This window comes from Sinohyriopsis cumingii, chromosome 6 (assembly GCF_028554795.1).
Source record: "Sinohyriopsis cumingii isolate HCF-2022 chromosome 6, ASM2855479v2, whole genome shotgun sequence".
Taxonomy (NCBI): Eukaryota; Metazoa; Mollusca; class Bivalvia; order Unionida; family Unionidae; genus Sinohyriopsis; species Sinohyriopsis cumingii.
The window spans coordinates 75,485,574-75,513,146 of record NC_142966.1 but is presented as its reverse complement, the minus strand read 5'-3'; the positions used below and the strand labels follow the sequence as shown (position 1 = coordinate 75,513,146).

Sequence of the window (27,573 nt, the reverse complement as noted above, 5' to 3'; positions counted from 1 at the left end):
GAGAGAGAGAGAGAGAGAGAGAGAGAAGGAAAAAAACAGGCCTAATTAAGTAAATACGGGTCTGAATTACACACATAAGGTGGTATATAGTTCATAAGTGGAAAAGTAAAACAGTTATATAAGTGAAATCTTCACTGTGGTAATGTAATTTTTCTGCCACTGATACATTAAAAAGAATGACTAATCTCGAATTGGTAAGATTGTGTTTGGATGTGGGTTTTTTATTTTGCAGAAATTCTATTCTATTTTTCTTCGCTGCATTTCACGTTGTTGTTTTTTTTTTAATTTTATTAAAAACATTTTTTCATGTTAGAATAATATTTAACTGAATTTTAAAACTAAATAATAGAAAGCAAAAAGTCAGTTTAATTTAACATTGCAATAAGTTTTTATTTGTCTCAATAGGTTCATGACACATAGCAATAATTAATATATCACTCTCTGCTCTGGAAAATATTACAAGATGAGTTCAGAATAATTATTTTCTTTTACTGACAAACAGGAAACCGTCTTAAAGATATTGCAAAATGAGTTCTCTCTGGCTGAACAATTTAAACTAGAGGATATATCCCCATGTCGGCAATCCTGCACTGGTTGTTTTTGTTTCTGACCATCCTAATATAGCCGTTCTCACCCCATCCTGTTCCCCAGCTGGAAAAAATAGAAAGTTGAAGTATCATTAAATACGATGCACGTATTAAATTTGCATCAACACTTTTAATCTGTGTACGAAAGTTGGCTACGACTCTGTTTTCTAATTTTATTTTTGTTAAATGGGTTGATATGAAACGATATGTGGCAGACTGTCATTAAATCCTTCAAATCTTGTTTCGAAATTATCTCATGAGTTTTACCAAAGGTCATATACTTTATTATGAGCAGGAAATGGCCTTATGATGTATAACCTCCATGACGAATTACCCTTTTATCTTTAAAAATATACATATTACATAAAAATAATTCATAAACAATAGTCTTAAAAAGTGGGATATTGGAATAAAAGTATTCAGAGAGTAAGTAGACTGGCGGCCACATTTGAAAATTTCACTTCCATGGGATTAGCATGTTATGAGCTGGAGGCAATTATATCTTTAATTATACAAGGATTACAAAAGTGGCGTTGTCAATCCTTGACGAAAAGTATGTCACAATTTAAGAAATCAGAATAAAGTTTCGTAAATACGAAACTGGTGTCTTCAATGATGTTCAAGATTTGGCAAAGCAAAACTAAGTTTTGGGGGTTGTTTCCAAATGTCATGCGACTCTAAGTACAAAAACCAAACATTCGAAAGTATTTTAACTACCGTCTATACTTCCATGTATCTTAACTTGCTTTATAAAAACAAAAACGAATTAAAACTCAGTTTCGGCCTATGTACAAAGCGCCGCTGTTAGATGTTGTTGATTATTTGGCATTAAAACTAAGGGAGGCAACTCATAAAATCCTAGCACAAAACATTGAAATATATGCTCGATTCACCAAGGGGTATATAGGGTTAACATATCAGAACTTGCTGCTACTTCTACGAGGAAATTCTTCGCATTAAACCATAACACTATGATTTAATTCAGTAAATAAAATTTCAAATGACGTAAGTGTATGATCCAGTAGCATTATACTGATTTAGAATATATTAACTTTTTATATACCCCATTTCACCTTTATCTTAATACGCCCTTGAATAGAACAATATTTGATTGTAGAGGTGATTTATTTGCTAGAGAAAGTACACTTATTATTCTTTCCTCGTTTTCTTCATTTTTACAACTTCGTTTCAAAAGTAGAAAATATGTGTCCATGTTTTAAAAGGGAAATTGTATTATTTGGTTTCTTTGTCAACTTGTTTCCATTTTGAACACCTTCAGTAAAAATAAGATTACATGTGTCTATATAACTTTCTTCTAAATCTTGATTTTCAGTAGCTTAAATCTAATAGAAAGATGTATTTGGTGTTTCTTTTTCTTTATGCCTTTTTCCTCTTATTTTTATATATCCTTCCTCCACTCTGTGCTAGAGAGAGAGGGGTAATATATATATATATATATATATATATATATATATATATATATATATATATATATATATATATATATATATACGAAATGTAATATTTCAGGAATAAGTTAAACAAACTGACCAAACTGACTTATTTGATAATTTGTTAAAAATTCGTTAGTTATTGATAATTACATATATGCTATGTCACAAAATTTATTGTATAATTTCTACCTTATCAGAAATTTACACTTTTAAAACTTCTAAGATAGGAAAACACGAGCATTAGAAGATTATCTGCAAACTACTGAGGAAATTAAAGTACATGGGTTTTACTGAAGATAACATATCATATATGAGATCACAATAGCTGTAGAACATTTGTCGGTTAATTGCAATAGTTCAACTTTATACAGAATGTACATTAGATTAAAATATTATTATGGGAGAAACTAATAATGTACTTTTGTTACTTAAAAAGAAGAAATTATGTGAATAAACATTTACAAAAGTAATTCAGCATAACAATTAAATTATGACAATGACATTTGACATCCAAAAACAAGTGAACGATTCTCATTTAAAACTTGATGAGTCTTTAAACGTAGAGTGAAACATTATAGATTGTTTATTATATACGAAATATAATAGTCTTAAAACTGATTGTTTCATTACCGAATTTTTAATATCTTCTGTATATTGAAGAATTTGTAGTCAGAGCAAATAAAGAAGCATATGACAATTGGAAACATACCAAAGGTAAACAAAAAGAGTATTTACAAAAATGGCGTTCTAAAGGTCGTTTACAAATTATCATGAAGATGAAGTTTCCAAAATCGTAAAGTCTGCATATAATATATGAGGAAAAAACTGGGTTTATTAAAGGAAAATAAAGTGGTGAAAATAGAAGGAACATTCATAATATAAAATATATTAAAGAACAATTACAAATATCGGGAATCTTATGCTGGACTGACTTTGAAAACTATTTTTTATGCATTCATTGTGCTTCAGCCATATAATTGTGGACCAATTATATGATAGTGGGTAAATAAATTTTTCTTTAACATAATATTTCATTATTAATTTTGTTTATCAAAAATATGTATCTGTTTGTAAGATGTGCAGAAACATTGCCAATGTTTAGGGAAAAATGAGAATATAAACGGTATTAAATTAAACCAAACATAGTCTTTCCTTATGTAACTTCTTCGATTCTTGATGGATCTTTTAACTTTTTTTAAATCTTCCATCTAAGTCTCAAATTCATTTTCAAGAGTTCCAGGTCTAGAACTCAATATTGCTAAACAACATCAAGAAGAAAAAAAAACAAATTAGTAAACAGTATTGAAAACCTTAGTGATTCGAAAATTAAACCTTTTGTTCATTTCCTTGACAAATCAAATACAGCATTTAATGAGCTATAAAAGGAAGATAGAATTAAAATTAAAATAGAAATTCTGTTCCAGAACATCAACCAAGATGATAATCAATGGCATATATTGAAAATAACTTGATATACTAGGCTTCTTATAACTAGAAAATTTGCTTACTTGCTTGAATGCGAATTATGCGATATAATTTATTGCAAATGACTTTTCTCTAAAAGACGTATGTTCTCCGTGCACAGGTTAAGGCGGGTTGCACGAGGATACAATGCGTGGACTAATGTAATAACTTCATACAAAGTTTCGATGTGACTGTATTATAACCATTCTCACTAATGAGAGAGAGAGAGAGAGAGAGAAAGCACTTTTATTAACCTATTTTTCACAAGCCAGTAATCTTTTTCTCTGTACGTTCCATATCCGGCAACAAGCACTCCATGGTTCAACTGACCATTGCACAAAGGATCATCAAACACGCCTGAATTCAATATAATACATGTGATAAAATAGCTTTGAAATAAATCATTCTACTGTTTTTTGAACCACGTTTATCAAAATGAATTTTAGGCATGGATAAGAGCTCTTGATTGGTTAGTGCATGAAACATTCGGTTTAATAAGCCCAAACCCGAAATCGCATGTCTAAATTCTCAGCTGTAAATTAGCTATTTATTTGAAATAAAGAGTAAGAAATCACGGAATTAATATCATCATAATTTCTATTATTTTTAAACTGTCTTTTAATTAATGTCAAAGAAAAGTATGTGTCATGACTCAATCTATTATTGCAGTTTAACTATTTATTAAAGATAAATACTCAGCTCATCACATCCTTTAATACTACTACTACTACTACTACTACTTCTACTAATAATAATAATAATAATAATAATAATAATAATAACAATGATAATAATAATAATAATATCTCTATGGTTTGCACATTAAATATCAATATAAAGACAACGGATGACTATTTAATTTGTTGTCGTTTAACCATAAAGTCTCAAGATTCAAATAAATAAACCTACTGGTAGAAATGAGTACTGACTGATTTTCATGCAATTTTGCATTTGAAGACTGCAAATCAATTGTGCACTAATTAAAATACATTTTTCGACCGCCTTCCATGCGAACACATTCAGAAGTCCGGGATCTTTGTCGAGTAGTAACATTTTAATAAAAGTATAAACATAACACACCTTAGGAAACACAGTAACAGAAGTGTATCAGTAATACAAGGGAGCAGAAGCGTAATATTTTACTACACGTATAACGTTAGCACAAAAAGGGAGCATAAACGTAACACTGTAATAAAAGTATAACATTAACACAAAAGGGTAGCATACATTTTGAGAGATTCATTATGTTTGGAATTCCTTGACCAATGAATCATACGAGTTCCATTTAAACTGTTTTAGGAAATTAGAAGAATAGCTCACAAAGAAACTAGATTTTAATATTTTGCATCACGTTCCTAAACTTCTTTAATGATATATTGTTAATAAACGTAAGACAAATGTGACAATTTACTTAGATCCGTGAATAAAGCGTATAAAATCATTTTCAGATACTATTTTAGCTGGCCAAACCCATCCCATTGCCGCATCCGGTACGGTCATGCGCATTTCACGTAGAGCAATTCGAGTGACCTACACTTCTTGCATCAATTGAACATTTGTCATTATAGATCGCCGCAGATAGTAGTATACAATAATATGCCATCCCACAAGTATAAGAGTTGAACTGTACGTTTTCATCACGTATTTTTAACAATAAATAAGTATCTATTGCTTTATTTTACTGCATAGGGACCCTCATCTTAACTCCACCCGCCCCCCCCCCCCTCCTTATGACTGCATGGTAATGAATAATCCAAAAATAATCAAGTTATCATGACTAATTAGTAGCAAACAAAGATTGGTTAGGCTAAGAAGTTACTCTCTCTCTCTCTCTCTCTCTCTCTCTCTCTCTCTCTCTCTCTCTCTCCTTAGTTTGCTAACTATTTGGACAAATATGGATAATAATGATGAGCTAACTCATCCTGCGATACATTGGCAAAGGCCAGTTGCTACAGTACTATCAGTTATGCGTAACTCGTGTGGCTTCTCAGATTGGGCTTGGGATCTGATTACGCTGGCATTGATAATGTTGTGTTCACCTGTATGCATCCACCCACTATGATATTAAAGAGATTTGTAAGTCATGTTTTCGCGAAAATCGTCCACCCACCACTTTTCCTTTCAGAAATGGATCATCCGACTTTTCAAGTCCTATCCAGGACCGCGGACAGGGTAGAACAAATTCCGGGGGACTAAAATGGTCATGGGGTCAACGATTGTTTCAATTTGTGATTCATTGGAGCCTACTGTATAATTTTTCCCAGGGCCACAAATCCTGTCCGCTGTTCTGGTCCTCACTGGTGTTCTTTGTGCTCATGTCTGCTTTTTTTTAGGCAGATTACTGAACTATTCACTCATGATTATTAAACACACTATTTCTATAAAGGGTGTACAGATGTCAAATCTTTACAAATTTGTTTGAAAATTTCTTCACGAACAATACACTATCTTAATGATACTCGCTTAAAAGTTGCCCTACGTTGACTGCGCATGTATTAAGTATTGGAGTGGAAAAACTCAAATTCGACTTCCTGAGAAATGTATATGGGGAACGAATAATGAATGCCTACGAGACAAAGATTAACTATATTTGTCAGTTCGATTATCTTTCGTTCACAACTAGGTTCAAATGACAGGAGCACACGCGAAGAGGCCGACAGTACAGACTGTTTGAGAGGATTGATGTTCTAATAGAAGTTATGGGCCTTGGATATCAATGAGCAACAACTGCATTCTCAGGTTTGTCTGGACATTATTCAACATCTTCAACTTCTGCAACGTTAGCAAAATATGGAGACGCAAAATGGAGCTATTATTATTATTATTATTATTATTATATGCTCACTTAATTTCTCCGTTAACTTTGCCTTGTCAGAATCGTGCAGTATTATTTCTTATTGTTTCTTACGGCATGACACTTGTGCCTAAAAATAGTATAGTCTATTAGGAACTACTTTGTAAACAACCAATTTGCGCTCATTTAGTACACGCTTTAGGTTTTGGCTTATTAGATTTGTTTTTGGATGAATTATACAAGCTGTTTCGTCCATTTGAAAGTAGAGATAATAAGGCTAACTATGTGGAAGGGTTCAATGAGTCACAAACGAAACTTAAAAGCAAGCAACGCATAAACGTGATATTCGCAATGTCAACGACAAAAGTGCGAGATGCAGTTACTGAAAATACAATTCTGATCATTTAAACATTTATTTTGGAGAAATATTCGCAACTTTTCGCAAATAGCATGGTTCAGACTATGACCAGTGCCCTCTTGTGTCTATTAAACTAGCACAGAAAAGTATACTGCGCGGAAGGAATAACGTAATAACGTATATTAATCAGATACGTACCTTTTTACAAGTCAGTCAAAACATTAAATTCGAGAAAAAAAGCTGAAGGCGTGCGTAGGAAACAAAGAGCCTCAGAGACATAAGCCAAGACGACTAAAAGGTATTATTTCCGCTGGGTAAATTGACTGTCACACAACAGCTACTTGGCAATCGTCCACGTTTAACTATTTTGATACAGTGTTAGGCTAGCAATAAAAAACATACACTGTACTTTACAGGTCACAGCTGGGGTCCATCCAACAGTAAGTATACAAGTGACAGGGCATAAACATGTGTCTTCTTTAGCTGGTGTAAAGAATGGTAATATATACTTACATTGATGCCTCTTGAATTTCCTCAAAATGTACTTTCTTTGTTACTTATGTGAATCCGAATCACATGACTCATATCAAGGAAAACCTGATACACACCGAAATTGTACTGTAAATTTGACTACATTTCCAACTGGGATCACAATCTCCTTACTGAACTGAATTGATCCAAAAAATCAAGTCCATCAAAAAAGCAGAAAGGCAGAATTGAATTGGATCAACAGAAAAACAAACTCCAGCCATTCCAAACTAACTAGAAAATTTTTCAATGCACATTCGTTCTAAATATGACTATAAATTTCAGTTTTTTAGTAGACCAAAACGAGATTTGTTTTAAACTAATGTCGAGAACGACGAAGTTCAAAGGTCACTGGGCGCTGCTATTTGTTCATTAATTTTGTTACTGTGCATTGATGAATCTACGGTTGTACATTTTTTTTAAATACAGCAGGAATTCAATTACTTTGTTTCTTGAAGTGTATTCCTTTTTTTAAGCCTTTGGTAGGAAAATGAAATGAGTATATAATAAAAAGGTTACTGCATTTGTATGGGAAAATATGAACTTGTTTTCTCGGAATAATAAATCACTCCCAACGTCGCTCAGTATTGCTCAGAAAAAATCTTGATCCTTTTATCCCATACAAGTGCAATAACCTATAACTATTAAATATACTAGTCATTATTATGCATCAACATGCAAAGTTTGATCAGAAAGGATCAAACCAAAGTTGATTAGATGTAATATAGTTAATGGCACTGAATATTTAACAAACAAATGTAACTGCACGAATCGGAATCAGTTTTAAATCAATCTGATGAATTATTTGCAGTGAGCCAAGTTCATCTTCAATCCGATATGCATTCTACAGTGTATTGTTTATGTCAATTTTTCAGGCCGCATTGGTGTTATAGGCAAGACACGGTGAATCCTTCATGATTGTTAATGCTAGTGAATGGTGATAATGGTTCTGAGTATGAAGACTAGACTACGATGATATTAATAGTTATTATCAGCAGCTGCAGCAAATCTCTGGTAGAGACAATTCCTACCTCCTTTGTAGTGTTTAAGCGTCAACCCGGCTGATATTGCAACCGATACCGGCCCTACTTCCCCAACCGCTGCTTTTAGGGATGACTCACTTCCCTGTGTGATATATACACATCCGCTGCATGTGGCAACAACCTTAGACTCAGAGGACATGCACGGTTTATCCTGTTTAAAGCAAAACAATAGAAAAACAGCAATAAATTCAAATTATGTTAACACTTGAGAAGGAAAGGCGAATATAAGAATGAAAACGGAACCGAATGCGCTTTCTAGCTTATATGTGTTAAAAACGCCATATTTGCTACTGCGGAAGGCTACAGAAAAGAATCGAGGACGCTATAATGTAACAGAACCATTTGTCGCTGAATTTGACTTTGTTCTTTAAACCATTCAATTCACGTGTGTTTTGTTGTCATTGTTGCTACAATTGTGCTAGTAATAAAAGGAGCAGAAGTGTTTTGTTGTGGTTGTTGAAACGCTTGTTTTGCTGATTATGAAATTTAAATCAGAACACACAATCGTGCTCTCTCTCTCTCTCTCTCTCTCTCTCTCTCTCTCTCTCTCTCTCTGTCTCTCTCTCTCTCTCTCTCTCTCCACCTACCTTCCCAACATATCTGTAATCCTGTTCAGACTCCACTCCCCCAAAATACTGTATGTAGTCAAAGGCATTCGCCATCAGTCCACCTTCACAGCCATGGTTTCCAAAGTTTCCAGAACAGTCCACAAGCTGTTGTTCGCTTAGGGATATAAGTTGTTTGGTCTTACGGAAGTGTTGACCCTCCAAAGATCCAGTCTGGAAAAACAAAACTATATGTAGAGTTCTTTCTCAAAATAATAGAGCATTAATATGTAGAGTTCTTTCTCAAAATAATAGAGCATTAATTTGGCAGGAAACTTTTCTGGCAAGAAAGAGTATCGATGTGGCGGCTTTCTGTGATAAAATGACATTGCTGGCCACATGCTAAATCCAATTATGTTTTCAGACACAAATGTTTTCATCCTAAATTTGCGTGATTGTTTAAGATAAAATTGAAGTAACATTGGGAAACAAGTCATTCTGGAGGACAGTTTCCTTACAGAATACATATTGAAAAAGGTATTAAAATGTGGAAACATCCTGCACACAGACATGAATTGTTTTCAAAATAGTATTTGGTTTCTTTTTATTCATTTACCAAAGATAAATTGATTAGACGTTTTATGTAGAGCTGTTTTCAATGTATTAGCAGCATACAGGAAAGGCGACTATGTAACATCAATTTCTAGATGAATTAATAGTAAGCTGATTCAAAGGACAACCATTATAACGTTTTAGGCCGGGGTATGTAGTTTGACTTCATGTAGTTACAAGCCAGGGGTCCTTACTTGACCGAGTGGTTGTCCAACCCTGGCACGATTCTCGCACAATGACTTTTTAGTGTCTCATAAGTCAGTTTGAAATGATAAATTGATGGCTGTATCATAATTAATTAATTACTGAATGATGACCAAAAAACTTTAAATAAATAGTTCGTAATATAAGCCGGATAACTACTCAGTTACTCTACCGGAGATAGCTTAGCTTGACAGTTATCTCTCTCAGCAATAATGGAAAGTTATTCTTTGTTTATATTTCTTAGAGAGGTCTGATTTGGTTACATTTTTTGAGACAAAATATACTGATTTTGATTGAATTTCGAAATATTTGGCAGCTGCATGCATCGACAAGAATATTATTTATTCGCCAGCCTCTGTATTTACAAACTTAATCGCCCTCTTTGCAATTGTATTTTCATATTTACCTGTACTACCACATACAGAAGTCTGATTCTGCGTGATAGATCCCAGATTAGATAAATAATGATCAATTTTTATACCGTTAATATGATCGACAACAAGTCCGTATTCGATCAATACACTGGAACATTCAAATACGAACCTATGGCAAGGATTCATCTTATTTTTCCCGGTACTGAATATGAGATAACCAGTATTAATAACATTTCCGACTGGGTGTTTTAGTCTACAGTGTTTGATTACACCATCACGAGATGCTTCATCATTTGTTATAACGAGATGTCTTACAAATTCTTGGTTCTTTTATATATATTATTTGTTTAAATAATAATTTGTCTAAATCATTACTTTGAAAATCTTGTCAGACGATCTTCTACACTTCTTATAACCTTGTCACTTTTTATAACCTTGTCACTGTCATTATATTTTTTATTATAGTACCGTTTCAGTTTTCTGCATATTTTACCACCACATTGTACGTACAACCGTGTTTCTCCCCTAAATCGAACACTGCATTTCAAACACGGTTTTGGTCCAAGACTTCAATTACGAACGCTTTGTAAATGAGTCCGCAGAATTTGTTTACGCAGGCTTTGTTTCAAGGTGTCGAAGACCCCTTCATTAACCACTTGTCCTTTGTTTGAATCATTATATATATATATATATATATATATATATATATATATATATATATATATATATATATATATATATATATATATATATATATATATATATATATATATATATATATAATTTCAATTTAAATATTTGTCTAATTATTAAATGGATGAATTCGAGACATTATCTAAGATTAAACCATCTAAAGATAAATTTAATCTTGACAGAATATCCCCTGAAATACCGATAAAAACCCTGGTTGATCCGAAAAATAAAATTTTGATTAATAAAATTCATGACGCCAAGACAGAATTTCGAAAGGATGGCGCATCTCATGTATGGACAATGTTCAAAATCATATGCAATGCAAAATGGTGTCGATGCTACGATGAACGACAAACGAGCGGCAACGATCATTAATTATCTCGACAATTGAAAATATCTTTTAAAAGTAAAGTTTAGTAAGGAATTAGATGATATCTGGATTACCCGTGACAAATAAGATCATGTCCTTCATAATGAAAAAATGGCAAACTGAGTAAAAATTCCAAACCTGGAATGTTGACTGGTATTGACAAACCATATTATGAAAGAGCGTATCCGGTAACCGCGGTTATTTATCTAATTTATCAGATAAAAGATAAATCCAGCGTTAATAATTTCAATCAATCAATCCTCTCTGCGCCGTCTGGTGCTTGAGGCGACAGCAAGGGAGCACCATTTTGGCCTGTCGGCTGCTGTTATGGGGGCGGTCTGCAGGGTGAGGCCTCTGGTTAATAATTTAAAGACAATAAAATTTTCAAGGCTAAATTGTGTAGCCAAACGAGTAACGGAACATTTTACCGTTTCTACTCTTTGAAACGGTCTAACGGATAAAAGACGTAATAAAATAAACGAGTGGAAGAAATAGTTAAGGATAACGGAGCATCTGTCAAAGATGTCGCTGAGCTAGGAAAGAAACTAAAATTCTCAATAATTGTGAAAACGATAACCTGGAGATATTGAACGAATGAAAATATAAATCAAAAGGAGCTTCGATTGAAATTATTGATCATAATGCGCATGCGTGGACTAATGCACTAACAATATTTCCACGAAATCGAACTGTTAATTTTTACCAAGGATATATATTTTATTTTATTATAGAAATAAGTAAAAACGATCCTGTATAATATGGTTGTTTCAAAGTTCTGATAATGAAAACTGCCATCAGTTTGTACGACCTAATGGCGTTAATTATACGACCTATTGGCGTTATTTATTGCGTGTCGTCAGGAATTACAAGTAATTGCTCGCTTACAAATCCACGTTGAGGAGCAGTTGAGTCTAGTCTGAAAGATTGCAGGTCTACCAGTAGATCTTACCACGCTAGAAATTGTATGCATTGTAATGCTCCAGATAGGATCAGTCGCTCTTTTTTTACCGCCTTCAACTTCACCGGGTTCATATAAATATCTTACAGTAACATTACCTAATACTGGTTGTTTCGAATAATCATGTCGTTGTATCGGTATATGTTGTTTTGTAATTGCATTGATGGGTTTCATGGCTATTACACGAGTAATTTCATTATTTAATGTAGCTATTACACTTGGTAATCTTGCAACCCATTCTCGGGATCTTATATCTTTCTGAACTATTTCCTTTGCATCCTGATATCCAAATAACCGCTCAGCAAGTGTTCGATTAAATCGTTCAACAATTGCCTGATCACGTTGAATTTCAGTATGTCTTCGTCTAATTTCGACATTATGTTTTCTCATCAGAGATGATACTACACAAAGAAATTCTTTGCCAGGATCAACTTGTAATAGTGGTGGCCAATGCAAGGGTCCTTGTCGATGAATTCGTTCAAAAGCAGATTCATTTTTAGCAGCTGTTTTAGTTGATAATATTTCTGCTTCCTTATACCTACTTGCAACATCAACGACAGTAAACGCGTATTTGTATGTTAACTGACGTCTACCAATTTTGATAGTATCGTGTGGTAAAAATAAAATGTCACCCTGATGAACTTCATTAGGAGTACTGACATCAAAATGTGCATACTGATTTTGTTTAGGTGGTGTTAGGTAAATTTGCCATATTGCTTGTCGTGCTAGCCATTTATAAACAGTAGAACGTTTAACATTTGCTGCATCAACAAGTTTACTAATTGCTGCTCTGCCTTTCCAATATCCTTTTGGGCTATAATAAATCGATTCCATTATTTTAATAATTTGTCGATTAATTACTGGCTCCGAATAACAATTTACCATTCATCACAGATCTTACCAACCAAATAGCTAATGATTCTCTAATATTTTTATTTTTTTAATGAATTTAATGAATCAACTTCACATCTGCAATATGTCGTTCTTGTGCATCTTTTTTTATAAGCTACATCATGAGCGTGACATTCTTTATCAATATCATTTATAGGATACTCTCCAGGTTTTGGTTGATCTTGTTTATCAAGTTGGATATCAAGTCGGGTACCAGAACCGCAATAATTATATCCAGGAAGATGGTTCTCCTGGGTATTTAGCCCATGGTGTTCCTGGTAATTTTCCTAATGAAGTAGCGATATCACCAGCAATTTTACTGGTAGAAATAAATTTATATTTTGTTTGGCACATTTTACACATTTACCTGCAACTGCGCGTCTTTTATGTTTTTTTTATTATTATTGTTGTCAACATACTCGTAGGAGTATGTGCTCTACATTTAACGCAATATAGATTGATATTATTTATCATATTTCTACAACATAGATGTCATTGATTTCTCAGCGACACGAAAACATGAGCCAGTAAAACATATTTCAGCATTACCGATTCCATCAGAATGATAATAATTGGTCCTTCCGGATCAGGTAAAATACAATTCTTACTTACTTTGATAATGAGATGGTTAACGTGGAACAAGTTATATTTAGTTGCACCATCAGTTGATGATCAGAGATGCTACAATGTACTTAAAGATTTTAATGAAAATGAAAAATTGTTAAATGAAGATGGTGACCACGTTATTAATTTTATAACCGATATTGATGAAGCACCGTCTGTCGATGAACTAGACGGTTTTATTAATAGCGACCTAGTTACGTGTAAAATTATACATTAGATGGCAACAGCGCTTATCTGACCTATTTTCATGAAAGTTCAAGACAAGACACAAAACTTGTACCTCTTCTAATACGGAGAGACTTCAGTGATAACAAGCAGATGTAAACGTGTTTGTGACCAAGTCATTCAGCTGGCATTCGTTGTGATAGGCACTCACATAAAACGTCTATGCTTGATAAATAATAGAACTATTTCTTTCAGCGCATTGATACTAATTACATTCTTACCTCTTGTTGATTTGACTATAATAATGAATGTACGGAACAACTGAAAAGGTCGAGATCGAGAACACAATAACAAATATTTAGATACTTACAGCACTAAATGCCCAACAAGATGAGCACTGTCCCTATAAAAGAAAGTAAACATTTGGGGCCTAAGAACCTTGATTTCGTTGCTCATTATAATTAGCAGTAGTTGAAATGAGGATCAAAGCACATTCCCATTTCAAATTTGTAGAACTTATTAGATGACATGCATATTATGTTAGTCAGTGCCACTAAGTGATTACATTGCATAATAGATAAATAATACGGTGTTCTTCAAAGTATTCAAGACAGTGATTGTATTGCATAATAGATAAATTATACGGTGTTCTTCAATGTATTCAAGACAGTGATTATGTTGCATAATAGATAAATGATACGGTGTTCTTCAAAGTATTTCAAGACAGTGATTATATTGCATAATAGATAAATGATACGGTGTTCTTCAAAGTATTTCAAGACAGTGATTATATGTCATAATAGATAAATGATACGGTGTTCTTCAAAGTATTCAAGACAGTGATTAGACTTTTAATTATATGAAAGTTGAACAAACAAGCATTATCATTTTAACGTTTTGTGATAAAGCTTTATCTTTTTTTTTGTATCATTGACTTGCCTGATCTTTGACCGGTGTTACATATCCTTGCTTCGTCCAATCTATATAATCTGGTACGACAGTATTTTCCGCGGGAAGGTAAAGTGAACACATATTGTTGATTTCCGTTTCATTGGGGGCCACGAATCCCAACATTTCTAAGAACTCCAACTCCGTCTAATTAGATAAAAAAAAACTGTTTTATTGTCCAATTATATCCGTTTACACACAAATGGATAACCATGAGACCACCATAAGATGGAATGGTAAGCACACATTCTTGCAATCAAAATCAATCTTGCAAGACACAAAACAGCGAGAGTCACTCACACCTAATAATGGACAAATAAACTCACACTCTTACTGCATTCATACAAACGAACGCATTTAAAGAGGACAAAGTGTATGTTATTACTATCACATATAGTTACAATTAAAGGCGGGTATTTACGATCCAACACCACACACATGCAGACTCGTGTAAATGGAGGATACATACTATACAGTTAAATAGTACTTTCACACGTTATTACAATCCAACGCACACTATTTACTATCCAACACTCGTGTGTTTACTTACAAGCTCATTTGAAAGGGAATGTGAGGTATTTCAATGGATATGTTAACGTTTGGGTGAAATAAACAACTTTCATCCCAAACAATCAAACCTTCATCATCATCATTAATATTACCTGCACCAGTTACTACAAGGACAACGTCGACGGCAGTTGACTAAGACAATAGATGTAGCTGATTATGAAATATCCATTTTTTGACGTTTTTAAACCAACGGCCCTTATCAAGTTCGACTATATCTCTCAGAAAATGGACACTACTCAATAGTTTTCAAACAGAAACATAATGTTGCACTTTTTCCCCAAAACATTTAAGTTACATTCTTCTTGCATATTTTATTAGTGTTACATTAATTTGTTTTTAAACATTTTATCGTTTGTTTGTAATTTTGGAACATCTCAAGTTTCTTTATATTCGGTAATATATTCCTCTAGCATTTGGCTACAATTCCGAACTAACCTCCATCTACGAACCACGTGTTGTCGTTCAATGACTCAGTGTACGAAATTCTAAAGGATCGCTGACCAATTTCATACCTTTTTTAAAAAAAATTACATAATAACACATGGAGTGCAACACTTATCAGTCTCTCTTACATTGTGGAGTACTGATGATCTAACACAAGTATTTTATTATATGGTCACAGACGACTAATTTTTCATGAGATATGTGACAAGACTATGTATGGTGGTATATTAAATACAGTAATTAAATGAATAAATGTTGCTGATTGGTCTGAAATAATTACGGGAAAAATAAAATAATGTTTCAGAAGAATCATGAATGGATCAGGGATCAGTAGGTGTGAACCTAAAACGATTTTAATTTTTACCGCTGTCGTCACACTGGTTCTACTTGAATGTAGACGGGGATCTCTATGGGTTGGATTCTTATTGTGAGCTCATACAATGGAACTTTTATCCGAGACGAGGCGCGCATCACGTTTGCATGATTTTAAATGTTTCTTCTTTAACAGATCATTCTTGAGATGCAAGCATGGTTTGCCAATCTTATCAAAGAAGTATAATAAACTTGGCCAAATATTAACGTTACGATCTAATGGGAATTGAATTAGTTGCCTGTACCCATGTAACACATTACAATTTGACTTAGGCTATACTTTCATTTCTCTAGTAGTAACATGATAAAACTGTGAAGGAGAAATACTTTCAAAGAAACTACATTGTCAATGCGTTGGCATGGCAATCTCTTCTATACCGTTTGTTTTTACTTTATTATTCGTGAAGGACATATTTATAATAATACTTTAAAATATAACCATCTGTAACTAGAATATCATCATCCATCGCTTAAAATTGGAAGACGGAAGGTGACAAAAGATTTAGAAATCGATTCTCTTTGGGAAATGTTAAGACGTTTTCGGAATATTCTTTGGCTAGGGTATTGAGAGGGCTTCAAATTATATCAAGCAAGATGCTCTTTGATTGAAGTGATTGCTTGACTTTTATTGCTTGACGTTAACGATATATTACCACATAATTGATAATTTAGCTATTAAGGTCAAGAATATTCCGAATATCAATACCTACCATATCTGAAAACTGGTTGATTCCAACGTAATAACTTGTTTCGCCCATCACGTATCTAGCATTGTGTTCTTCTATCAGTTTCAGATTCGATTCGAAGATTGTATACCTTAGGTCTTCAGTCTCCGTACTTCGATAGGATTTTCCTGGAGTTGAAAGAAATGGTGCTTAACGAAATTCTTTTAAAAAAAACAGTTACGATTTTCATTCTGCAATGCTTTAAACAGAAAATGTCGCTTCAAAAACTAAACTTATCTTTTTGTGTTAAGAGAGAGACAGAGACATAGAGAGACCGAGTGGCGCTCTCTCAATGTCATCTGATAAGGATCAATTACTATCCTACGAATTCTCCCATCCAAGTCAACATCACTATTCTTGATGACCTAATCAATACACTTCAGTAAGAAAAGAAAAAAGGGTTTTCGCCTGGGAATAGTTTCATTTGAGCTAAATTAGTACCAGGAAGTTATGCAGAAGGCTGCAACTAATCGCCTAGCATGGCATAAATGATATGGAAATATTGATTCCATCATGAGCGACTCAACAGAATGTAAGAAGTGAGCTGTTTCCTCTGTATAGGGATGTATTACCTGAGAGATACGAGTGTGTGCGTTTGTGCGTGCGTGCGTATGTGTGTTTGTGTATGTGTTTGCTCACGTGTATGTATAATATTCATTCAGTCATGCATGAGTTTGCGGAAACGTTTACCTGAAATTGCGACCGTATCGGTGGACTAAGTGTATAGAGCGTCCGCCTCATGTCCTGGAACCCGTAGGTTCGTTCCCCGACCGAGCCATACCAAAGACTTATAAAAATGGTACTTTCAGCTGCCTCGCTTGGCGCTCAGCAATACTAGATTTAAGTGGGGACTGGTCGGCCTGGTGTCAGGATAATGTGACTGGGAGGGACATGATGCTATATGTCTGCGGCATGATGCCTCTGTGCAAGACATCACCATAAACTGCCACACTGCAGACATAGTAACAATATGTGTAAAACTGTTAATGCTATGTACACATTCTAACTCACACACACACCTAAAAATACATTGCTATATATGCATACTGTATTCAATGCACACTGTTTAGTTAACAGGAGAATGTAGACGTGCATACAAAGAAGGAAAGAAAGAAAGAAAGACGCAAAGTATTTCCCAAACTATTTCCTATTTTCTATAGTCGGCTAAAAAGGCTTCCCTCTAGTAACACTGGACAACAAATTTTTACAAAAGTCATGTTACTGAAATAAAATTAGTCAATTCTTATCAATTTTTATGTGCTGAACACGAATATGACAGTCAAATTGCAAAATTGGCTCTAGTTTTTTTGTAATCTGCAAGAAATTAATGTTTACATAACGAAATGCATTCCAATAGTAAAAGGTCAACTGTAATAGCCTACCTATAAAAAATCAAGTCATTGACTACATCTTAGATTTCTTCGCCTGTCTCTTGTACAGCTGTTCGGGAGCATCTCTGAGGAGTGTCCAGCAGTAGTCAGCCAGCATTGTAGTGGACCATTTTCCCTGGTATCTTTGTTCCATTGTTGCGATATCTTGATGAAAACGTTCGCCGTGTTCATCACTAACAATACCACAGTTGCTAGGAAAGAAATCCAAATGGGAATGAAGGAAGTGAATCTTTAGAGACATATTGCAGCCAAGTTTCTTATACTTCATCAACATGTCTTCTACTAGTTCCTTATAGTTTTCTGCCCTAACATTCCATGCTTGTTTCGCGTCACCTTCCAGCAAGTTGTTGAACCGGTCATCTTTGAAAAGCTCTCGAATCTGAGGACCCACAAAAACTCCCTCTTTAATCTTTGCTTCGCTGAGTCGAGGGAATTTTTCATGCAGGTATCGGAATGCTGGCAAAGTCCGGTCAATGGCTTTCACGAAGTTCTTCATCAAACCTAGTTTGATGTGAAGGGGTGGTAGCAAGATTTTCTGAGCCTCAACCAGAGCTGGGTGTTGGATATTCTTCTCTCCAATGGCTACATTCTGCCTGTGAGTCCATTCCTTCCTCATGTAGTGCATTTCCCTTGCTCGGCTATCCCACTCGCATAAGAAACACATGTATTTTGTATATCCTTGCTGCAGTCCCATTAAAAGGGCAACTACCTTCAAATCACCACAGAGGTGCCAGCTGTACTTGTTATACTCAATGGAATTCAGTAGCTGCCTTAAGTTATCGTATGTCTCTTTCATGTGGACAGCATACGCTACTGGAATAGATGGAAGAATGTTTCCATTGTGCAAAAGCACAGCCTTGAGACTCAGTTTCGAAGAGTCCACAAATAGTCTCCATTCTTGTGGGTCATGAGTGATTTTTAAAGCATTCATGAGGCCCTCAATATCGGAACAGAATATCAGATTACTTTCCTTTCTGAAGAAAGGCTCCAATTGCTGGTGGCGCTTTCGATATGCAGTAATTGTGACATCTTCTTCTAGAAGATTCCATTGTTGGAGTCTTGATCCTAGCAATTCTGCCTTGTTCTTTGATAAGTCCAAATCACGAATCAGGTCATTTAGTTCTTCCTGTGTTATTCTGTGTGGGGTTGATGATGCACCACAGTGAAAATCTGGATCACTGCATGCTGATGGACCAGGAGAAGAACAGGTCGACTCACCTTTGTCTTCGTCAGATGAATCAAGAGAATATTCTGCTGGAGGTTCTGGAATAGGAAGTCCCTCACCATGTGGAACTGGTCTCAATGCAGACGGAATGTTTGGGTAGACTATTCTCGACTTCTTTCGCTTCGTTATTCCGCCGGAAAGAGGAGGAACCAAGCAGAAGTAACAGTCATTTAGGTGGTTGCTTGGCTCTCTCCACACCATTGGGACTGCAAACGGCATTGATGACCTTTTGCAATTCAACCACTGTGAAAGCTGTGTTGTACATGTAGCACAGCATATATGCGGAGCCCAAGGCTTGTCTTGGTCACCAACCTTGCATCCGAAGTAAAGATGATATGCCTTCTTCACTTGAGAATTGATACTTTTCTTCTGGTTGGCAAATGTCACTTCCCCACAAATATAGCAAAAATTGTCCGCGGTATTAACACACTTTCGAGGCATTACTGTTCTTTATTGTACGTAAATGGATAAAATAATAAGTTTTATGTAACAGTAGCTTGAACTGTCTCGCACAACGTCTAAAATATTTTAAATGCTGAACCTATCTGATTGGGCTTTATATAGTACACTGCTTACGTCAGCTTCAGCAGCCGCCTGGCATTAGTATAATAGGCCTACACATGTATAGTACACTGCTGACGTCAACTTACTTCAGCAGCCGCATGGCATTAGTATTGCATTGCATCAGAAAATGATGCAATCAACTGTGGATGATGTGAGCATGATGGTATTATGCAATGTTACATCATTATTCCGGATGTTGCTGCAGTCCTACTGGAGAAATTTACACAGTGAAACATAGAAAATGAGGTATATGAATATCTTCAAAACGAGAGCCAATACAAATTTTTCACGGTTATATTCGTGTTCGGCACACCAAAATACTACAGATTAGGGCCTTTTCAAGTCAGTAATGATTTCACTGTTGACCAGTGTAATGAACGATTATCATTAAATGTACTGGTCATAAAGAGATCGTTGTAGTGTACAGCGTGTTTATTTGTCATATTCTGTGAGAAAAGAAATGAACAAACTATTTACCGTAATCTTTCTTGTATTGGACCCAGGTGTCTAGATATGGCTTGTACGACAGTCTAATTGTTTCATTTCTCATCTTAACAGTTTCGAATAAAGAGACGAACTCCTGTCCCGGGGCGGACAGAACCGAGCTCGCCAACAACGAGAGTACAGTCAGGCTGAACATCATTCGCTGAAGAGACGTATATCGACTGATCACATGAACAAAATATAGACTTTGACATCGTTGCAATAAACAAAATATATAAATAAAGTAATTAATTAATTAATTAATTAATTAATTAATTAATAATAATTATAATAATAATAATAGTACAGTGAAACTCTCCACAACGAGAGTACAGTCAGGGTGAACATCATTCGCTGAAAAGAAGTATATCGAATGACCAAATGATAAAAAAATATAAAGGATGACATCGTTGCAATAATAATAATAATAATACAGTGAAACTCCCCATATTCTAAACCACAGTGTAACGGATTTTGTTTGGAGTGCTGAGTATTTCCATCTATAATAAATAAAAATCTCCAGTAAACCAAAATTTCATTTTTACGCTAAACTAGAACCCAAAACCGAAATTCACTTTAAATTTGGAACGTATTTTGGCTGCTAAAATCTTGAACGTGCTGCAACAGAATAATTATGGTTAGAAAGTACTGTAGTAGGCTTATCTAAGAGAATATGTCCTAAGGACACGTGAAGCTAAAACAATACTTGACGCGCGTTAATACAGATTAGAGCTTAAAGTAGACTAACCTTGAAGTCTTTGCACCATAAAAAGGAGCCAGCTGTTAAGCGAGGTATTAAAAACTAATGCTTCTATGTATGCTATTTAAGAAAGAGAATGTTTATTTGTTTAATATATAGGTTTGATTATGCTCCTCCTTTGTATAAATGATGAGCGGAAGTGTAGTATTGTTTATTTCACGAAATAGTAGGACGTTATTAACCAGTTATGTAGCATTGCCTTTCAAGGTTTTCTGACGGAGACCGACAAAACAGTGCTCTGAAAGCCAGATGCACTCCACTGATTGTCAGTGCAGAAAAATCATTACATCACATACATGTAGTCTTCACATGTCCAGATGTCAGAGCGACCAACTAAGCCTCGTAGGATTGAAATACCTTTACAAACAACAGATGGGTGTCAAAACCTACACTGAAGAACTAGGGGAGACTTTTAGCATAGCAGAGTACTTTCGGCACAGGAACATGGTATTATACAAGAATGAATTTGAAAGCAACAATGATGCAAAGATGATGCAATACAAGCATCGTTTCAACAATGTCTGCAAATCAATCAGAATGATGTTGTGTGGCAATATTTTAGCCAAACTAGGATAAAAAACATTCCAAGTTTAACCTTTATGCTCTCTTTCTGTCTCTCTCTCTCTCTCTCTCTCTCTCGTCATATAAGCGCTTAGAGAAAGACATTTTCTTTACATCTGCCAAAACCTGAGTAAACAGGAAACATCTGAAAACATAAAAAAATTGTTATGTCCCAAGTTTTTTCGGTTTTGAGGGGTGTCACTAAAATTATAAATTTAATCACAATTATCATTGTCGTCGTCCTCATCGTCATCGTCATGATCAGATCAATTTCTTCGTCGTTACCGTAATCATTTTTGTTGTGAGCGTTGTCAGTATGACAATCACCAATCTCTTCTTGCTCCTCTTTCTCCTTAATATTAGTTTCACATGAAAATACACAGGCCTGCAAATTGCACAGCTTTATACAGCTGTGTAGTGCTAATATTAGTACACGTACACGTACACCTGTGTCAGCGGGCCACAAAAATAATTCTACATCTACCAATGGAGTAACATTTTCTGCATAATGTCAGTAACTTTGGAGTTATTGCTTACATATCCTTACATCAAATAGTCTTCTTGTTTCATATCAAAATTCAACTTTGTGTAGTAGAAACACGTGTAAAAACAATCTTTACTATCGTCAGCCGAACTGCGTTTATTATTAGACAACAATATAAACTGTCAAACTGCAGACATCATAACGATATGACAGAATCAAATAACCTGAAAATAAAGAATTCTTTCTTTGACTAGATTTGGTCAAAGTCTGGAGAAAAATAATGTTGCATAATAACATTCAGTAGCTTGATGCAGTTCAAAATAGATGTCATCTAGGCAGTTTTTGAGATATTGTCTCCTGTAATAAGTGGCTAGCTCTGCTTCCTAGCCGACTGTTGGTATTTCACTGGATACATACTGTACAGTGACTGTATGAGGTGTACATGCCTCACATCAGTTTCAAGAACATCACAAGCCGTAAAGACCTAATTCACAAATATATCCATATCATTAATTATTGCACAAAAATGGCACAAAAAGTCACACCATAGTCTTAAGTTTAGAAATTTGGCAGGTTCCAATTCACGAAGGTGACCCCTGCCACCTGGCAGTATGTAGACATGTGAACCGTTATATTCGTGTATAAAAACTTTCCCTTGCACCAGGAATTTAATTTACAAATATTGTAAAGTGAAAATATAGAATGTCGGGTTAATTTATCTGTTATCTGGCGCTAGTATAATGAGAATTTTGGCAGACACACCTGCAGCCCCTCTAGATTTGTCCACTGTCACTACGGTCCATGAGCAGTTTGAATATAAACAGTCCGTTCTTTGGCTCTGGAGTTATAATAAACCAAATTTACTTTTATAAAAAAGAGAGAGAGATAATTATAAATATACACCTGACAGAACGGAAAGTGCTATCCCTGGAATGCTATATAAGAATGCCTGATAATAGTAGGCTGAATTATTATTTTAATTCAAATAATAATATCATACATTTTAGAGAATTTTAATTCGTACTCTACGAAGATTCGAACCCAGGTCGGCGTGTAAACAGCACCCATCACCTTGCCTGCATACACGAGCCCATATAGACTCACGGCTAAGCACACGTCACCAAAAAATGATATTACTCAATCGTGTTATATGCACTCGTGTGTAGCATACACAATCGCATGACGACCTAATAATGAATTCTCGTGTATCTACACAGTCATTCCGGATTCCTATGAAAAAAATCAAGGTGTATATAGAATTAATTATAGAGAATTATAAATATACAATAGACAGAACGGAAAGTGCTATCCCTGGATTCCTATAGAAGAATGCTTGACAATAGTAGGCAGAATTAATATTTTAATACAAATAATAATATCATACAGGTTAGAGAATTTTTAATTCGTACTCTACTACCCTACGGAGATTCGATCTGACTGGTATATATATATATATATATATATATATATATATATATATATATATATATATATATATATATATATATATATATACAAATTATGAGAGACAGACAAAGAGACAGATAGTGACATACCTGTTCTGCTACTGTGTGGAAGCGACGAGACCAATGCTGATACTGTGTGGAAGCGACGAGAACATGAAAAGACAGCCACGAGCTTTTATACTCTGACAACGTCCTGGTCGTGAATTTGACATCCATAAAAAATAAGATACGCCCATTTTATCAAGAGTTGTTAGCACTTCCTTTCATTGTGTGCAGAGTGCATTTCAATTTCGATTAACAATATTTGTAATGTATATATTCAGTTCATACACATATCAGTACTAGTATATATAATTGTCAATTATCTAATTAATGTTATTGTTTATATGTTATTTCAATAAAATATGCTAATACTTGTGTGAAATAAAATTCATCTTTAGGTATAATAATACGATCATCATCATAATGTTTATTAATCAATAATAATAATAATAATAATATAAATAATAATAATAATTAGCATTTATTTATTTATTTATTTATTTATTTATTTATTTATTTATTTATTTATTTAATTTCAGTAATATAGTCATTAATGGCAGAGGCTCCAACAATTCACAGTCTAACTGTTATGCTGTATAATTGACATAGTTTTGTTATAATTTGTTAAAACCTGCACATTAGACTTATGAAGAAATAAGCTGGATATTTTTGTCAACATTCGAGTGCAGCAATATTTACTTGTCCGTTCTCATGGCAACACATATGATAGACAAATATCAGATAATGATTTGTTTCATAGTACGTGACTCAAATGCTCCAATAAGCCTTCAAGAAAATGTGTACGGTTAGAACGTTAACGTCAGCATGCAAAGAACCTTTTATATTTATAAGTAATTCTTACAGATAAGTCATAAAACATAACCAGTAGATACATGAAGCAACCGCTCCGGTGGCCTAGTGGCAAGATCTTCCACCTCGGATGCGGGAGGTCGCGAGTTCGAACCCCAGTTGATTCATGACAAAGACATATAACTATGGTACTAGCAGCTATCTCGCTGTATAGGCGAATCATTGTATCATCGAAAATAATTTAACTCAGATGGCCTTTAGTTAGTAAACTTCATGGGATTGTAGTATATATGCATGACATTATTCCAATGATATAGGGAACGACGAAGACCAATACAACAAAAACTTTCACAGATTTTAATTTGGCAAATGCAACAGACTAATCATGGAAACACATATACAAAGTCTAACTATCTGTGTTGAATCACTCTCAATGAACTTTCATATATTTTCCTATAACTATTTAAGAAACGTATGTTTCCTTTTTATTATATATTTTTTAGCAAAAGTATTCGATTTGAATATATGTGTTTCTTCATTATGTGTCAAAATCATTAACGGCCGCAACACTACATCGATTAAAAGAAGACTCGAAATTTTATAATAATTTTATGACGACTTTGCTCAAATTTAAATTGTACATGTAAATGCTTCACATTTGTTATTTTTTCAAATAGTGACTTTTTATATGAAAATGAAAATACGTTTATTTTCGTTAACACATTTCTCGCGCAGTCATACAGTCAACAATGCTAAGGGTGGAGATACGGTAGAAGCCTGACAAAATAGTCCAAAAGACTTCCGTGCTAAAGACTACTAAACAATATACTGTAATGATTGTGAGTTCACTTTACCTGGATCTCTTTTTCTTTTTTGTTTTCTTGTTGTTGTTTGTTTATTTGGGGGGGGGGCGGCTTTTTTGTTGTTGTTTTACTTCTGTTCTCAAACGATAATTTGTGTGATGGCAAGCTACCAGGCTATTTTGGTAACCGACCCTGCACTCAATATTCGATTGTTACTTCATTACAACGGACACTAATACCTACTTGATTTCTCCATCGTATATATATGATGATTCATGCGATGACTGTTAGATCGCTACTTAAGCCATTTTATTTATATCTTTAATCAAGAGTTTTTCTTAAAAGTGCGTAAAGTTTATCGTTGAGTGTAACATGCACTAGATTTTGAATGGGCGACACAAAATATGGACTAGCAACAGGTCATGTAAGTTTACTGACTGGCACTCCACTTGATTCAAGTGTAAAACGTATCTAAAACATATAATACCTGAAGCCGACTTATTGTTGTTTAGGGCACATATCAGGGCATTCTTAATCGCTCCAGTGGCCTAGTGGTTAGAGCGTCCGCCTCGGATGCGGGAGGTCGTGGTTTCGATCCCCGGCCGAGTCATACCAGAGACTTACAAAAATGGTACTAACAGCTGCCTCGCTTGGCGCTCAGCATTAAGAGGTTAGTGTTAGGACTGGTCGGTCTGTTGTCAGGATGATGTGACTGGGTGGGACATCGTGCTACATGTCTGTGGCATGATGCCCCAGTGCTAGACATCACTATAAACTGCCACACTGCAGACATCGTAGCGATATGGCTGAAAAATTGTTAAAGCTACGTTAAAAAAGTCCAAATTACAGGGCATTCTTATTAGTTACACTGACATACACTAGTATAGGACACACGGTACTAATGATATGGAAAAATAGGAACCATCCTGGAAATGGGTGATCATAAAATAGAGTATATATGGGTTTGGCTTACCAGTATTGGTTAATAATGTAAGTTATATTTTAGGACACAGACTCTTTTGAGAGCTTATCTCAGTTGTAAGTGAGAAAAAAATAGAGACATTGTTTTACTGATGGAATTTCAGACCTTTAATAGTCTTGAGTTTGGAACACTCATTACTAAAATTAGCCCATGTGATACTCTTTGGTGAGGAATTGAAAGCACATGTTTCAAACACATGCAGGTCCAGAAAATGCCGTGGCTCATTTGCACATTTTGAAGAAATGAGTTGATATTTGTAAAGAATTATATAGCTTGCTAGCCGTCGTAAGAGTTCATATTGTAACTTGCTATGTGAGTATTTTATAGTAGACTAGCACGTGTGTTCATGTGATTATAGATTTTGCCATTGTTGAATATTTCTGTAATGTACAGACATACGTCAGATTGTTGTCAGATTGCAGTACAACGAGATTAAATATATATGTGTATATACTGATGTGACGCAATGTATTGATGTCTGTATGACAATTCGCTGATACCGTGTTATTACGCCATTGTTTACCCTGCAAGAAGTGTGAGGGAATTTCGAAGTGTACGCATGCGTGACAGAAACCGTAATAGCCTTATCTGATGATTAATTGTTGATCTAGTGTGAGGTGAGATTCGATAAAGCATATGTTAACGCTTTGTGGTTTTTCACAAGAAGCCTTGTTTGAGGGACAGACCAGTTACAGTTTGGTCCCGTAGTCTCAGATAGAGAGACGGAAGAAAGGAGAGAAGTCAGGAGAAGTTGAAGTCTAGGAGGAAAAGGGGAGAGAAGGGAGGAAGAGGAGATTGGGAGCGAAAATTGGAGGAGGAGATAGTCGAGAGGAAAACGGAGTCAAAGGAGGTGTTGGAGGAACGGAAGGAAAGAAGGAATTAGCTGGAAAGAAAGAGATGAGTAGACGCCAGGACAGGGGGAAAATCGAACACACACTGTAAATCACATGATGAATTAGGCTGTCACTTGGTCGAGGGAAAGACGGCTGATTGAGAGTTTATTGTTTTAAATTATCGAATTTATTAAATTGTTATTAATTGAATTTCATCTTCGTGTTCTCTATAATTTAGCCGTCGGCATTGCTCACTGGGGGCTCAGAGCTGTAAATCTACCTTGTCACTAATTTAACTTTCTAACCCCACGAGCCCGGGTGGAACTTTCATCATAATTTAATTAATATATATTGGGAGAACCCCACCTCAATGCGTGCAACCGTCACACCAAACATTCGAAAGTATTTGATCTACCGCCTATACTTCCATATATCTTAACTTGCTT

The 27,573-nt window shown here is 34.8% G+C and overlaps 1 protein-coding gene across 1 annotated transcript; it reads right to left on the bottom strand.

Annotated features, from left to right (window-relative positions):
* Nucleotides 1-364: 364 nt before the first annotated feature.
* On the bottom strand, nt 365-23,859 carry LOC149797230 (digestive cysteine proteinase 1-like). The gene is made up of 9 exons (XM_089961927.1): nt 23,748-23,859; nt 20,381-20,549; nt 16,709-16,851; nt 14,604-14,759; nt 14,035-14,067; nt 8,816-9,007; nt 8,217-8,379; nt 3,760-3,862; nt 365-651 (listed from the first exon to the last, which is right to left on the bottom strand). Exons 2-9 carry the CDS (start codon nt 20,544-20,546, stop codon nt 552-554), a joined length of 1,056 nt encoding a protein of 351 aa, XP_089818053.1. The 5' UTR covers nt 20,547-20,549; nt 23,748-23,859; the 3' UTR covers nt 365-551.
* Between the last annotated feature and the right edge of the window lie 3,714 nt (nt 23,860-27,573).